The sequence below is a fragment of the Typha angustifolia genome, chromosome 10 (assembly GCF_048772165.1).
Source record: "Typha angustifolia cultivar Huaian chromosome 10, ASM4877216v1, whole genome shotgun sequence".
NCBI classification, from domain to species: Eukaryota; Viridiplantae; Streptophyta; class Magnoliopsida; order Poales; family Typhaceae; genus Typha; species Typha angustifolia.
The window spans coordinates 1,614,888-1,627,851 of record NC_133248.1 but is presented as its reverse complement, the minus strand read 5'-3'; the positions used below and the strand labels follow the sequence as shown (position 1 = coordinate 1,627,851).

At 34.2% G+C, this 12,964-nt stretch overlaps 2 protein-coding genes and 1 non-coding gene across 5 annotated transcripts; 1 reads left to right on the top strand and 2 right to left on the bottom strand.

The window, feature by feature from the left end:
• The first annotated feature begins 438 nt into the window (after nucleotides 1–438).
• LOC140768539 (uncharacterized protein At4g14100-like) lies at nucleotides 439–2,057 on the top strand. Of its 2 annotated transcripts, XM_073108850.1 has the most exons (3): nucleotides 439–1,003; nucleotides 1,299–1,455; nucleotides 1,849–2,057. In XM_073108850.1, exons 1-3 carry the CDS (start codon nucleotides 529–531, stop codon nucleotides 1,916–1,918), a joined length of 702 nt encoding a protein of 233 aa, XP_072964951.1. In that variant the 5' UTR covers nucleotides 439–528; the 3' UTR covers nucleotides 1,919–2,057. The 2 variants fall into 2 exon arrangements, with proteins under 2 accessions (XP_072964951.1, XP_072964952.1); XM_073108851.1 differs by lacking the exon at nucleotides 1,849–2,057 and having other exon boundaries at nucleotides 442–1,003; nucleotides 1,299–1,548.
• Nucleotides 1,736–8,032, bottom strand: LOC140768537 (probable serine/threonine-protein kinase PBL21). 2 transcript variants are annotated; one of them, XM_073108848.1, is made up of 8 exons: nucleotides 7,269–8,032; nucleotides 5,799–6,048; nucleotides 5,476–5,708; nucleotides 5,095–5,221; nucleotides 4,934–5,008; nucleotides 4,527–4,713; nucleotides 3,906–4,020; nucleotides 1,736–2,185 (listed from the first exon to the last, which is right to left on the bottom strand). In XM_073108848.1, the coding sequence occupies exons 2-8, from the start codon at nucleotides 5,947–5,949 to the stop codon at nucleotides 1,925–1,927; spliced, it is 1,149 nt and encodes a 382-aa protein (XP_072964949.1). In that variant the 5' UTR covers nucleotides 5,950–6,048; nucleotides 7,269–8,032; the 3' UTR covers nucleotides 1,736–1,924. The 2 variants fall into 2 exon arrangements, with proteins under 2 accessions (XP_072964949.1, XP_072964950.1); XM_073108849.1 differs by having other exon boundaries at nucleotides 4,934–5,005; nucleotides 7,269–8,027.
• Nucleotides 8,033–12,883: 4,851 nt separating this feature from the next.
• On the bottom strand, nucleotides 12,884–12,964 carry TRNAL-AAG (transfer RNA leucine (anticodon AAG)). The gene has a single exon. It is a non-coding gene; the product is annotated as a tRNA-Leu (tRNA).

Below are 12,964 nucleotides of genomic sequence, written 5' to 3'. Positions count from 1 at the left end.
TTTTTTAAATTTTTTTATTTTTAAATTTATATCCTTTAAAATTTTAAATAAGGAAACTTGCATTTAGCACCCTGCAATTTCATATATTTATGGTTTACACCCTGTGTTTTTAATATTTGTAAGCCTCATTATTTGCAAAGACACCGTGGATATGATTATCTAAATCTTTTTCATTCTTCTTTCTTTAATGTTGTGATGAATTTTCAACTTCTATTTTCTTAGCCAAAATCTCTAAGTAAAAGGGAATGGATTGAATTTGAATTTTTTTTTTTTCCTCCAAGGCTAGATTTATAAATATAAAAAAGAATAGGGTGTAAACCACAAATAGATGAAAGGCGTTAATTTAAAAAGAAAATGTAGAAGGGTATGCATACAAATAAAAATATTTGAGAGGTTATACATGCAAAAAATAAAGACTATTTTTTGTCGTCCTCTGGGTGCGCCACGTATACCAACCGGATAACCCTATCCTCCCCCGCGCGTCGACCCAAGAGAGGAGAGAGGCCAACGAAGAGGAAACCAAGGAGAATGGCATCAATCTCTTCCCCCCTCGTCCTCCTCGTCCTCCTCCTCTCCATCCTCGCCGTTGCATTCGGATCGGATGACCAGGATCCCATCCCGAGCCGATGGCCGGATCAATTCCACGCCCTCCTCTACACGAATCTCACGCGCAAGGGCGGACGGCTGCAGATCACCGACCTGTGGTACGACTGGCCGCGCGGGCGGAACATGAATCGGATACAGAAGCAGTTGGGGGAACTCCTGTACGACGTCGAGTGGGGCAACGGCACGTCGTACTACTACACGCTGGGCCCCGGGGGTTCGTGCCGGACGATGAGGTTTCCCGTCGGTATCCTCCGACCGGACTTTCTGGACGACGCCACGTATCTCGGGAGGGCGTCCACGGGCGGGTTCGAGTGCTACGTGTGGGAGAAGGTGGACTTCATCTGGTACTATGAGGACGTGGACACGCGCAGGCCCGTCCGATGGGACTTCTTTGATGGTATGAGCTCTTCACTCGATATTCCATTTAATTACATTTACACCCAGAATTATTGCCTATTTACTATCCTATCCTTAATTTTTTTTTTAATCTGAGGTTTTATATGTAAAAATGGCAATAGTTTAGAGAATAAATTCACTGTCTACTTTAAAAGCTTAACCTGCGTTAAGGTTTCAGACTTGGTTTCAGACTTTTAATCAAGATTAGAACTCAAACATCTTTTATTTTGATACCAGGTTAGCTTGCCATTCTTTTTCTAAAGCCTTATAAGGTGGTTCATGCTTTGGATTTGCAGGGATGACAATGTATGTGATAACATTTGAAGAGGGTGCTGTGCTAGAGGACCAAGGATGGCAAGCCCCCTCTTATTGCTTCACTGATGATAGCAGCATTGGGGAAAGCAAAAGCTCACAAATTCATGATGAGATCTTAATCTTCAGAAATTTGCTTCAGCTTAGTACTTAAACTTGTTCAAATTTGTTTATACATTGTTAGTCTGTTCAATTCAATCAATGAATGCATCCATGAGAAGTTCATTAGAATAAGTTTAAGCAGGAGAGCAGACTATAATGGATAAGCAAATAGTAGTGCCTGGTGGTGGGTTTGTGATTAATCCTCAGGAGAAGTGTGTTGCATCTGAAGTAAATGGCATGAGATAATGAGATTAAACCCAGAAGGATTGAAAGAATTTAGCAGTAATTTTCAGACCAACCCCAATCTATATGAATGAGATAAAACAACAAATTCTTATTTTGTTCTCTTTACAATGTGACTCTACAAGCATTTATGGGAAAAATAAATTAAAAGAAGATAAAAGAATAATATTGCAGCTGTTCCCTTTACAGATTAAATTGCAGCTGGAAGTTACCAAAGCTCTGCTCAAGAAACCATGTACAGTTTAAACAAAATTTGTGAACCTTCTCACTTTGGAGTAAACAGTTGGCTTCCAAGAGCCACAGTTGTGGTGCCTTCACCCATGATAGTTGTCAAGCTCATTTCCCTCTCGCGGATTCGATCGATTTCCATCTCCACGTAATTCATCGGCGGGCGCCTCTCGCTAAACGGGTTCAAGCACCACGAGATTAGCCGCAATAACTCCCTCATGCCTTCCACAGTAAAACTGCTACCCATTCTAGGATCTACAAGGGCAGAGATATTACTTGATTCTTGATAGTTTTGTGCCTGGATGTAAGCAACTATCCAATAGTTAATTGCATGGTGACAACTTGTAACTCTTCTTAAGAAAAATAAGGGCAAAGAATGGAACTGAAATGAGACTGATATATGAGATGGATACTAAATATCATAGTGCCTCTACTGCAGTTAGTTTGGGGAAAAAAGCACAGCCAGCTATGAACGACGATTTCAGTTAATTTGACTTGTAACTTTGTAAGTTGAAGCAACACGAAGATCGACACCATCTGAAGATGTTCTTGATGATTTTTATTGCGTTGTTAACTAACTAGAAACACAAATATGCCACTCTAGAAGAACAAAATCTTATATGGACACATTACTCGGTACGAATATGATCGAACTTTTGAGGTTGAAGGCCATTTATAGCCTAGCAAAAATACTAGTGTAGAACTGGCCCACAAGAATCAAACAGAGAGGGGTCTTACAATTGTTCAGTATTGAAAAAAAAGGTGGAAGACAGTTTAAGTAAATTAGGAATGAAATAAGTTCTTTGATAGAGGATGTAAATTCATAAGAAACAACACCATTGATAACTTGTTACTGTTTAACCTTTTCAATCATTAGTGTTGAGGAAGGATCAGGAAAGAGTATTATAACCAGCAATTTCTAATTTTCATCCAGAAACATGGTTCACATAGGTACACAGAAGAGAGTTTTAAATAGGGAGGATGAATCTAACAAACATGAGATACCAAGTGAACATACTAAAAGAATACTTGAATATATGCATAAGGATATAGGAAGAATTAAGTCAATGAGGAAGGATTTGAAAAAGGACTTCAATAACACCAAATTACTGCTAAAAGCAACTTAAGTAAAATAACCAAAGAACAAGGATCTAAATCAGTAGAACCAGATATGATTATAACAAGAACGGTAACCAAGCCTTCATTCCTGAATACTTGTGGTTGCCTTCAAGCAAATATAAATATGGTGAAAAAATGATTTATATGTTAAACAACTCAATATAGGCCAAGAGAAAATTGAGGAAGCAAGAGAATGTCTACTTACGCCAACTTAACTGAACTTAATAGAAAAAGGGGGGAAAAGAGTCGAGCATCGTGTCCTATACGGGATTATAGTGCTTATAAAGGATGAGTTGACGGACCAAACTAAAATTCTAGGAATATCCGAAAGAAAGTCCTTTAAAAATTTACAGTGGTATGCTGTCTTGGATTATGTTTTGATATTTTAAGAATCAGACTAGATCAAGTTAAAGAATTGCTCTTCAAGTACAGCACTAAAATTTTTCTACTCAAGGAGGTGGTAGATTTTAAAAGAATAATGACAAAGACAGAGATTGCGAGCTACAACCTTCAGAATTATTATATTCTTCTTATGATTATGACTTGGCTGATACCAGATGAAGGTCAGACACAAATTTACACTTCCTCCTTTGATATATCCAGCATCAATCATGTTTTAATGTATTTACTTTCTCTTGATTGCACTGTGTTCTAGTTGTCATTACACCACTTTGGTGTCCTTAGGTTAGTGTCATCACCTGATCTCTATATTTTGATAAAGAAACTAAATATTCCAAGAAGAGGCAACAAAAAATATGTTTTGGTGGACTCACTGTAAGTAATATGTGGAATTACTTAAGAACAGAAATGCACAAATATATGAACTGAGTGAGCAGACTATTTTTTTTCTGATTTTTTTCTTCAATAAATAGGTAATAAAAATAAAATCTGCTACTTACCCATTCTATGACGCTTTGGGTGGATCTAGCTTCCTGCCCACTTACCAACTCCAGAAGGAATACGCCAAAACTATATACATCACTTTTTACAGAAAATCGTCCGGATGCTTTTACCCTGTTTAGGTGCAAAGTATAAGAACATGATATAATATCTAACATCATGACTAATCAACTTACTTAATGGTTTTTGTCTACCTCTAAACATTCCATAATTTACATGTATATCCATCTAAATATCATATTAGCATGTATACACCTCAAATCCCTTGGGTTTACATAGATACATTTCATGTTAATTGTTAACAACTAAGAGTTAAAAGTATGAACTAGTTAATAGTAAAAGAGCTATCTGTGCAAAAACTAAGAGTTCCAATGGGTATCCATGGAAAAACAAAAGGTAGAAAGAATACCAAATTTTGAGTGTCATACAAGCAAAAAAATAGATTTTTGTGGGGAGCCCATAAAAACCCAATTACTTAATTAGAGTACTTCCATGCATATTTATGGGATCGAAATTGTCAAATTAAGAATCTATAGTCAAATCAATACCAGTTGTTACTCTTTACTTTTGAATAATACTCAGAGTTTTCAATCTTAGACTTCAAAAAGTTGGATAAATACTCAGGATCGAGGAACGGATCATCTTCTGTTGCTCTAGAAGATGGACCAGCCCCACCAATTCGATCAAGCAAGCCTCTGAGTCCAGCATCTGCAACTTTTGGTATGAAGTCCACGTCAACAAGAAGGTTTGCTGTCTTGAAGTTCATGTGCACCAAAGGGGGATTCAAAGAGTGAAGGTGGCCCAGACCTGAGTAACAGAAAGGAACATGTTCCTGAGCAACAGTAGTTCAGGGTCCCTATGCTCCAAAGTGGTAGATGGTACTATTAAGTCTCATGGCATGATAGAAAATAATCTCATTTGGACAAAGATATAAACCCAAAGCAGATTCCGATTCATTTCCATGTCACAGAAAAAAAAACCAATACCAGGATAACCACCAATGGTCAGTGATTTTGCAAATGATCACCTTTAGCTGTCCCATGGGCGATAGAAAGCCTGTGTTTGAATTCGAACTTTTCACTTGACACATGACTGGCGCCTGCTGGAGAACAGCCAAAGGAAATTGCAATTAGTAATGCCTTTGTTTTAATAACAAGTCACATTAAAATACATGCGAAGAAAGATCACCATATAAGTGGGTGGAAATGCTTCCATTTGGTATGTACTCATAGATAAGCATCTGCAGGTCATCTTCTTGGCAGTATCCCAAAAGGCTCACAAGATTGCGATGACGGATGGATGATAGGAAAAGTACCTTATATATAACACAGTTTATAGTAAGTAACAATTATTTGTATAACTTTCAAAGTAGGATGGAGGAGATTTTTATAAGAAATTTCATTCCACATTCGGAAATATTTCTAAATGGATGTAAGGATTAGAAAATGTACATGCTAAAGTCTAAAATGTTTATATACTTATATTATTGCTCTTACCTATTCATGCCATTTGTAATGTGCATCAAGACATATATGGTGTAAGACCTTTATGATAAATGGATATTAGTACCTCATGAACAAATTCCTGACTGGGAGCAGATGGCCGTCTTTTAATCGCTACAATCATACCATCATGGAGAAATCCCTTGTACACTTCTCCAAACATTCCATATCCAATCAGATTGATGTTGCTGAAGTTCTTCGTAGCTATATTTAATTCCTCTAGCGTAAGACATCGTGCTCCTTGCAACTCTGACGGGTAAGAGGCACCTTCTCTCAAGGATAATTCAGCACTCCTTCCAACTAAAAAATTGTGAGAGTGCAAAAATAATTGCTCAGTATTACTTTCTGTGGAGAGAATGCTATATTGCAGACTGAAACAAAAGCTAGTACCTTGTAGAGATGGGTCAGATGAATTGGTTTCTGAAGTTCTAGAAGTACTCCTGTAACGCAGTATACAAAGTCTTATGAGAATTGCCGCTATCCCTACCAATACCACGCCCCCTGCAGCACCTCCAAGAGCTGCTGCAAGAGTCGCTGACATTTAGTATGGGATCTACCTCAGCTTAATATAGCTGTGGTGAGGCCGTCAGTGTCACTAGACATTGAACCCAGCATCAATCTACTAACCTGGAGTTAAAAACTGAAACCAGCGGAGAAGAGACCAGAGTCAGTATTCACTAGATATAGCAGGAAATTCTTTGAGCTTCCAGCAAAAAAGAAAAAGATTCAACAAACAAAAAAATTGTAATAAAAGCAATATATAAGAATGATAATTAAAGAAGAAACACAGTCAGTATTCACTAGATCAAGCAGGAAATTCTTTGAACTTCCAGAAAAAAAGAAGAAAAAGATTCGACAAAAAGATCGTAATAAAAGCAACATATAAGAATGAAATAATAAAAAAAAACTGAGCCCAGCATCAATCTACTAACCTGGAGTTAAAAAGTGAAACCAGAGTCAGCATTCACTAGATATAGCAGTAAATTCTTTGAACTTCCAAGAAAAGAAAAAGATTCGACAAAAAAAAAACATAACAAAAGCAACATATAAGAATGAAATAACAAAGAAAATCAGAGTTAGTATTCAGTAGATTAAGCACGAAATTCTCTGAACTTCCAGAAATAAAGAAGAAAAAGATCTCACAAAAAAAAATCGTAATAAAAGCAACATATAAGAATGAAATAACAAACAAAATCAGAGTTAGTATTCAGTAGATTAAGCAGGAAATTCTAGAAAAAGATTCGACAAAAAAAAAAAAAAGATCGTAATGAAAGCAACATATAAGAATGAAATAACAGACAAAATCACACTGATGGTATGACATCAAGCAGTTGACAATATATATCATGAAAACATGATAACTAAATCTATCTTTAATGAAATACAATGAAAGCATTAGTGCTCAGAGCAAACTTTTCCTACAACCATAAACAAGAGAGAGAGAGAGAGAGAGAGAGAGATTCTTTAGTGCATTTAAGTCATGAAATTCCTAAGCACATAACTGAGCTTTATGAGAAAGAATCTTTCTTCAGTGCATTCAAGTTATGAAACAAGTACAAATCCAATGCTCAACAAAATATATTCCAAAATAAATGTTCAAAATTTCCTGATAATCTTCAGATGATCTCCTCGATACCAAATAATCGATAAATAAAACGAGCGACACCCTTAACAATCGACAGAAACTCTCTAACTGCATTGGGAATTGCAGCTACATGCCCAAATACGATTATCCGAAAAGGTACATTGTGCAAACTCCATCTCCAAAATCCTCATCATCTAAAACAGATAGGAATCATAGACAAGCAATTTCAAAAGCATGCAACTTTGTCGACAAATCAACAGAACTGGCATTGTTACCTGAAACCTTTTGAGATGCAGCCACTTTGTCTTCCGATTTCTTCGCTTCATTCGCTCTTCATCCCAATAAAATCACATTCTCCAAACACACCAGAAGCAAAGAACTTCTAACCAAGAAATACCCAGACCAGATGAAGAAACCAATCCAGAATCCCAAATTACCCCAAGAACATCACTAAAATGAGCTCAATTCCAGACAAGTATTCCACCTTGGGCTCATATCAAAGTCTACCTGCCACCTAATCCCACCCTCTAATGGCTTCCGCAGGTGGTTGTGCCGTAAGAATCCAACACTGTACTTAAGACTTCCCCATGATTTCATTTGAATCTCCTGCTTCCAATCATCACCCAGATGCCGACAATGCGGACAGATAGCGACACAACGCCGACGCAGTATTAGATTTTTTTTTTTTTTTTTTCCCCTCTCTTTGTTTCCCTCTATTTTCCCCTCCTTTCTTCACTGCCCAACCAAGCTCAAACCAATACGAATGAAATCGATAAAGGAGACTCTTTTATTCTTCACAAGCTCAAAAGACAAACACCCAATAAAGGAAAAGGGCCCAAAGGAAAAGAAGAGGATGAACTGAAGGAATTTATAAAAGAACAGAAGGATAAAAAAAAGGAGGAGAAGAAGAAGATAAAGAGAATTCCTTTTCCTTATGTGCTGTAAAGCAATCAGAAGAAGTTGTCTGCTACTGCAACTTGGAGTGGGGTTCTATGCAAATAAATTCCTCCTCCTTCGTCTATTCAGCACAACATCTGCATGAGAAAATTGGGTACGAGATGGAAACTTTGAGAAGAAAACAAATAAAAAATTAAAATTAATATTGAACCATTAAATTGTCTTGTAGTGAAAGCTAAGGGGTTGTTGTCAGGAAGGAGACAGCTACGTTGACGTTGTTCCTACCGGAAAAAATAATATTTGAGAGGGAAGGAGGAAAGTAACGGTTACCTTTCTCTTTTGATGAGTAAATTTCCAGTACCCAACTCCATTTTTTTTCCTTCTTTTTTTCACCTCTCTTTTCCTACCTACTCTACTCTACTCTACTCTACTCTACTCTACTCCTTGATGAAGCTCTCTCAGATGGCAAAAATGGTCGATTTCTTTCTTGTTTAATATTTTGTTCCAAAGCTTTTTGGGGGATTAAAAATGGGAGATGGGTTGGGTGATTCTTGGATTCTCCATTATTCCTTTCTTTGGTTTTCTTCTGGCAAGCATATCAGGTAATGGTGCAGTACAGCTGTATTAATATCTCTCTCTCTCTCTCTCTCTCTCTCTCTCTCTCTCTCTCTCTGTGCGTGTGTGTATGTATGACATTTATTATAATTCTTTTGGGGGGGAATTTATCATAAAACATCCTATGTTTTACATTTATTATTATTCACATCTTGTTATATCTATTATTTTCATATCTATGTAGCTGTGAGAGAGAGAGAGAGAGGTAATTTAGCCTTTTATTTTTAAAAATGTATTGAAAGCATTCTATATTTATATTATCATGAATATTTATCATTCAGCCTCTATATTTCTCTTAAAATACCTCAAAAATAATTGGAGAAGTAGATTTTAAAGTCAAATAAAAGGTATTTAAATTTTTTTTTATTTTCAAAAGTAATATAATATTTTTGTATAGAATTAACTCATGATTTTTTATAGTATTAAAAGTAAAATACAGAAGTCTAATATTCTCTATTTACTAGTTGTTTGGTCATTATGGTATTTTTAAGACATTAAAAGCAAAATATAGAGGGTTGAATGATAAATTTCTATATAATAGGATCATAGGGTGTGGATAATAATAATAATATAAAAATATAGGGTTGTTTCTATAAATTTTTGAAAATATTAAATATTAGTTAATTACATATTCACCCTCAGTTAGAAATGTATTCTTATTTTTTTTTTCATTTAAAATAATTATACTTTGACCTTCTGAATCACGACACAGACCCATAAACTAATAAAAATATCTCGAAGGCTCTTTTATAATTTTTTATTAACTTTTTTTATTCATGAGTTATTATGTTTAGAAGAAAATAAAAGAAAAAAAAATCTTCTTAGTGGATATTTTGGTTGTAAAATTTTTTAATAGTTAAGAAGGTTTATATATCGAAAAAAAAAAATCTAAGGAGCTAAGTGGAAAAATATGATAGCTATGGGAGTTTAAGGGTAATTATCATTGTTTTAAAGGAAAACAGTAGATAAGTTGAAAAGGTCAAATGATAAGGGGCGTTTCTGTAATTTAATTATAATTATTTTTTGAGAAATTTGTACCTAATATCTTATTTTTTTTATAATAAAATTATAATTTACACCATGTATTTTTTATTATTTATAAATTGAGTTATATAATTTAATAAATATGTGCAGAAAAATAGTCAAACACCCTAAATTAGATATCTTATTTTTAATAACTAAAGATAGATGTTTAATTAAGTATAATAAAAATATAGGGAGTAAATTATAATTTCGTTAAAAGTTGCGATGTTAAGTGCAAATTTCTCTTATTTTTCTAATGGATAAGATTGAGCTATTAAAAAATTTAATGGCATATATCTTCTATAATTTATCCGCATTTTATATAATATAATTAATATAATTTATATATGCCATGTGTGTAGTTTAAGGGTCGGAATTAGTATTATAATTTCTTAATTTGTCCATTGCCTCGTGTAAGTCAACCTTGCTAATAGCGACAATGGAACATAATTAACCTTTTTTTGGGATGTTCATAGTTTATTATGTTTAATTTATATATATTAAAAAAATATCTATGAGTTAAATTTAATCTAATAACTGCTGACTATAAAATTATATATGAAAAATTAGTTATTATATAATCGATAAATATTATGTTAGAATTCATAGATATTATGATAATATATAGAAAAGGATGCAATTCTTTTCTCTCGAAATGGGTGCCAAAATAAAGTCACTTTTTAATAGATAATCATGATTTACTAGTGCTCGGTCAAAATTAAAAATATAAAGTCAAAGTGAATAATTATGGTGATTAATAATGATATGCAATATATCCAAAGTTGGGAAGTGGGATGAGCTAAAATTAGTACAGTTATGTGTGGTTGCTAAAAAGTGAGGCAGGAGAGTTCGAACTTTTAATATATATTTTTTTAATTTTAATATTTAGTTGTAGAAAATAATTTTATATTTTCCTTTTTGACTTCCTTACTTCTTCGAAGAAGAGATTCACTGCAGGAACTCAAATATACTATTGAAAAGTAGAGAAACGTAGAGAAACTCACTTTCTACCCTATTTTCTTCGTCCAAACACTATAAAATAATTATCAATATCTTAAAAATTTATCACTTTCTTTTTCTATTTTTCCTCAACTATTCGGAGTAACCATCGAACGGTTGAAATATGAGAGGGTACCCATTCAAATTCATCTCCAAGTAATTTGTTGTGGATAAATATTTAGATGTCGGTGGTTTAACTTGGCAGCTTAACTCGACTTGACTCAGTTTAATGACTCAGCGAGCTTGACGGTATAATGACCTAGAGCTTGAATTAGATGATTATCTCTGTTGACTAAAAGCTTATTTACATCCAGAGAGAGCTGACTTTTTTTTCTTCCCATATCTAACCTTCGAACTTCTGAAAGACCAAAAAAAAAAAAAAAACTATTGGAAGTAGGATATTGTCCTTGGAGAAGGGTTTGGCTTTTTTATTATAAATATGAAAAAAAAGAAACAAAACAAACCCTAGTGCAAGGACAATACCCTATCCCCAATGGCATTCTAGTGCATAAAGATTGGGAGGAGGAGGTACATGGAATTCAGTAATGGTGGGCTCAGAGGAGCACCTACTCAAATCTTTGTACCTTCTAGTGATCTCATTCTCCACCTTAAGCTAAAAAAGCTACAAAACCTGGCAGCCCCCAACTCCTTTTTATCACTTCAATCATGGCAACCTTAAAATGATTTCTGGATCTTTTTCTTTTTGAGCCTCCTCACCTCTGCACTTCCCACAAGAGCTCAGACACAGCCTGGAATTAGGGTTTTGTTTACTTAACATCATTCTTCTTTCTTCTCCTTCTCCTTCTTCCTTCTTCTTCCTTTTATTTTAATGGGACCCAGGTGCAAAGCTAGATAAATCAGTACAAAAGAGTGTGCCAGGGATACACCTCTATATTAGTCTTTTGTTCTGGCATAGAGGTATGGGAGAGATGATGCAATAATTTACATTAAAAATTGCATGTCAACCCATAGATTTGATTAAATACAATCAAGACTAAGTAAGACTTATTTTGCATGAAAAGAAATAAGGGTTATATTTATACTCGTCGAAAGTTTCTTATTTGTATGTATATTTTCGACAACCGTAAATTAGAATCTCAATAATTTAGCGGGCAAAAAGAATATATATTTCTATTGAGTTGCCGAAATTAATCTTAACATATAGATAAGAGATCTTATAAGAGTAGACATGCAGAAAAGAAACCTTAACAATAAATTAAAATTGCCTAACAGTGATTATAATGACAAAAAATCTTGTAGAGCAAATCTTTATCTCACTTTCCATTCCCTTGTGACTAGTTTTGGGCACTATGGTATGAGGGAATCATTTCAGCACTACTGTCCAAGTATGCAGCTATCTTCTAATCCCATTTTTATAATTGACCTAATAGAATAATTCTGAACATAGAATATTGCACTGACTTGTAAACAACTCCCAAGGATGGGTTCTTTATATTAGTAATCATGATTAGTGATTCCTAACATTATCATTAGGGCTGCAGATGAGTGCAATCATTTCATGTCCCAGCTCATCTTTTATAACTAAGCAAACCAAACTTGAGCACTTTAAGATTAATATATCAAAGAAACCAATAATAATTTGATCTCATATTGCAAAGATAAGTTGGCTCTCCACTTGTTTGATTTACCTAATTGATCCAAAAACTTAAGCTGTGATTATTTAACGAGCAAACAACATATATCTTTATTAGCGGAGCGGCTAATAATGTATATAGACAGATGTTAGATAAAGTACAAAATGTATAATTCAGCGCACTGCACTTGATCTAAGATGTACAATTCACACACTAAGCTTAAGCTATTAGGTAATAGATTAATAATATATATCATATGTTTAATACACCGGATAATTTCTTAACAAAATAAGGCTTATTTCATTCTAATCCTCAACTTGGTTAGGCTTGATTTGCTTCCTTTTCTCTTTAAATCTAAGAAAGTGGAAAGAATATTAGCATGCAATCTAGATATTTACAAATTCTCCTTGAAATATTACACTTATTATCATAAGTTTTACCGCCGAGGAGGAGATTATTAATACAAGTTTTCCACGCTATCAAACTGTTTCTACAAAACATATGTTATAATATGAAACTATAATACTAATATTCGCTAACCATTTAAGCTTTTAAAGTAGTCGGTGGATTAATATGGTTTCAAAACCAGAGATCTTCAATCAGAATCCCGTAAGAGATATCTATTATACAAAAAAAATAAAATCATAAAAAATTTAAGTTCAGAAGTGAGAAAGAGTGTTAAAAATATAAAACTATAAAATCATCAATATTTGGTGAGTTAATACTCTTACATGAGAGCCAAAAAAACATTAAGTCAGCAATGTTGAGAGTGGGATTTGAACCCACGCCCTTTCGGACCAGAACCTTAATCTGGCGCCTTAGACCAACTCGGCCATCTCAAC

Bases quoted from the DNA above. Each gene is read 5' to 3' on its own strand.
- LOC140768539 (XM_073108850.1), top strand. From the start codon at position 529: ATGGCATCAATCTCTTCCCCCCTCGTCCTCCTCGTCCTCCTCCTCTCC. The intron at 1,004-1,298 runs GTATGAGCTCTT...TTGGATTTGCAG, and splicing joins CCGATGGGACTTCTTTGATG to GGATGACAATGTATGTGATA. The intron at 1,456-1,848 runs GCTTAGTACTTA...TTCCCTTTACAG, and splicing joins ATCTTCAGAAATTTGCTTCA to ATTAAATTGCAGCTGGAAGT.
- LOC140768537 (XM_073108848.1), bottom strand. From the start codon at position 5,949: ATGTCAGCGACTCTTGCAGCAGCTCTTGGAGGTGCTGCAGGGGGCGTG. The intron at 4,714-4,933 runs GTGATCATTTGC...TCTGTTACTCAG, and splicing joins CGCCCATGGGACAGCTAAAG to GTCTGGGCCACCTTCACTCT. The intron at 4,021-4,526 runs GTATTTATCCAA...GCACCTAAACAG, and splicing joins GATCCGTTCCTCGATCCTGA to GGTAAAAGCATCCGGACGAT.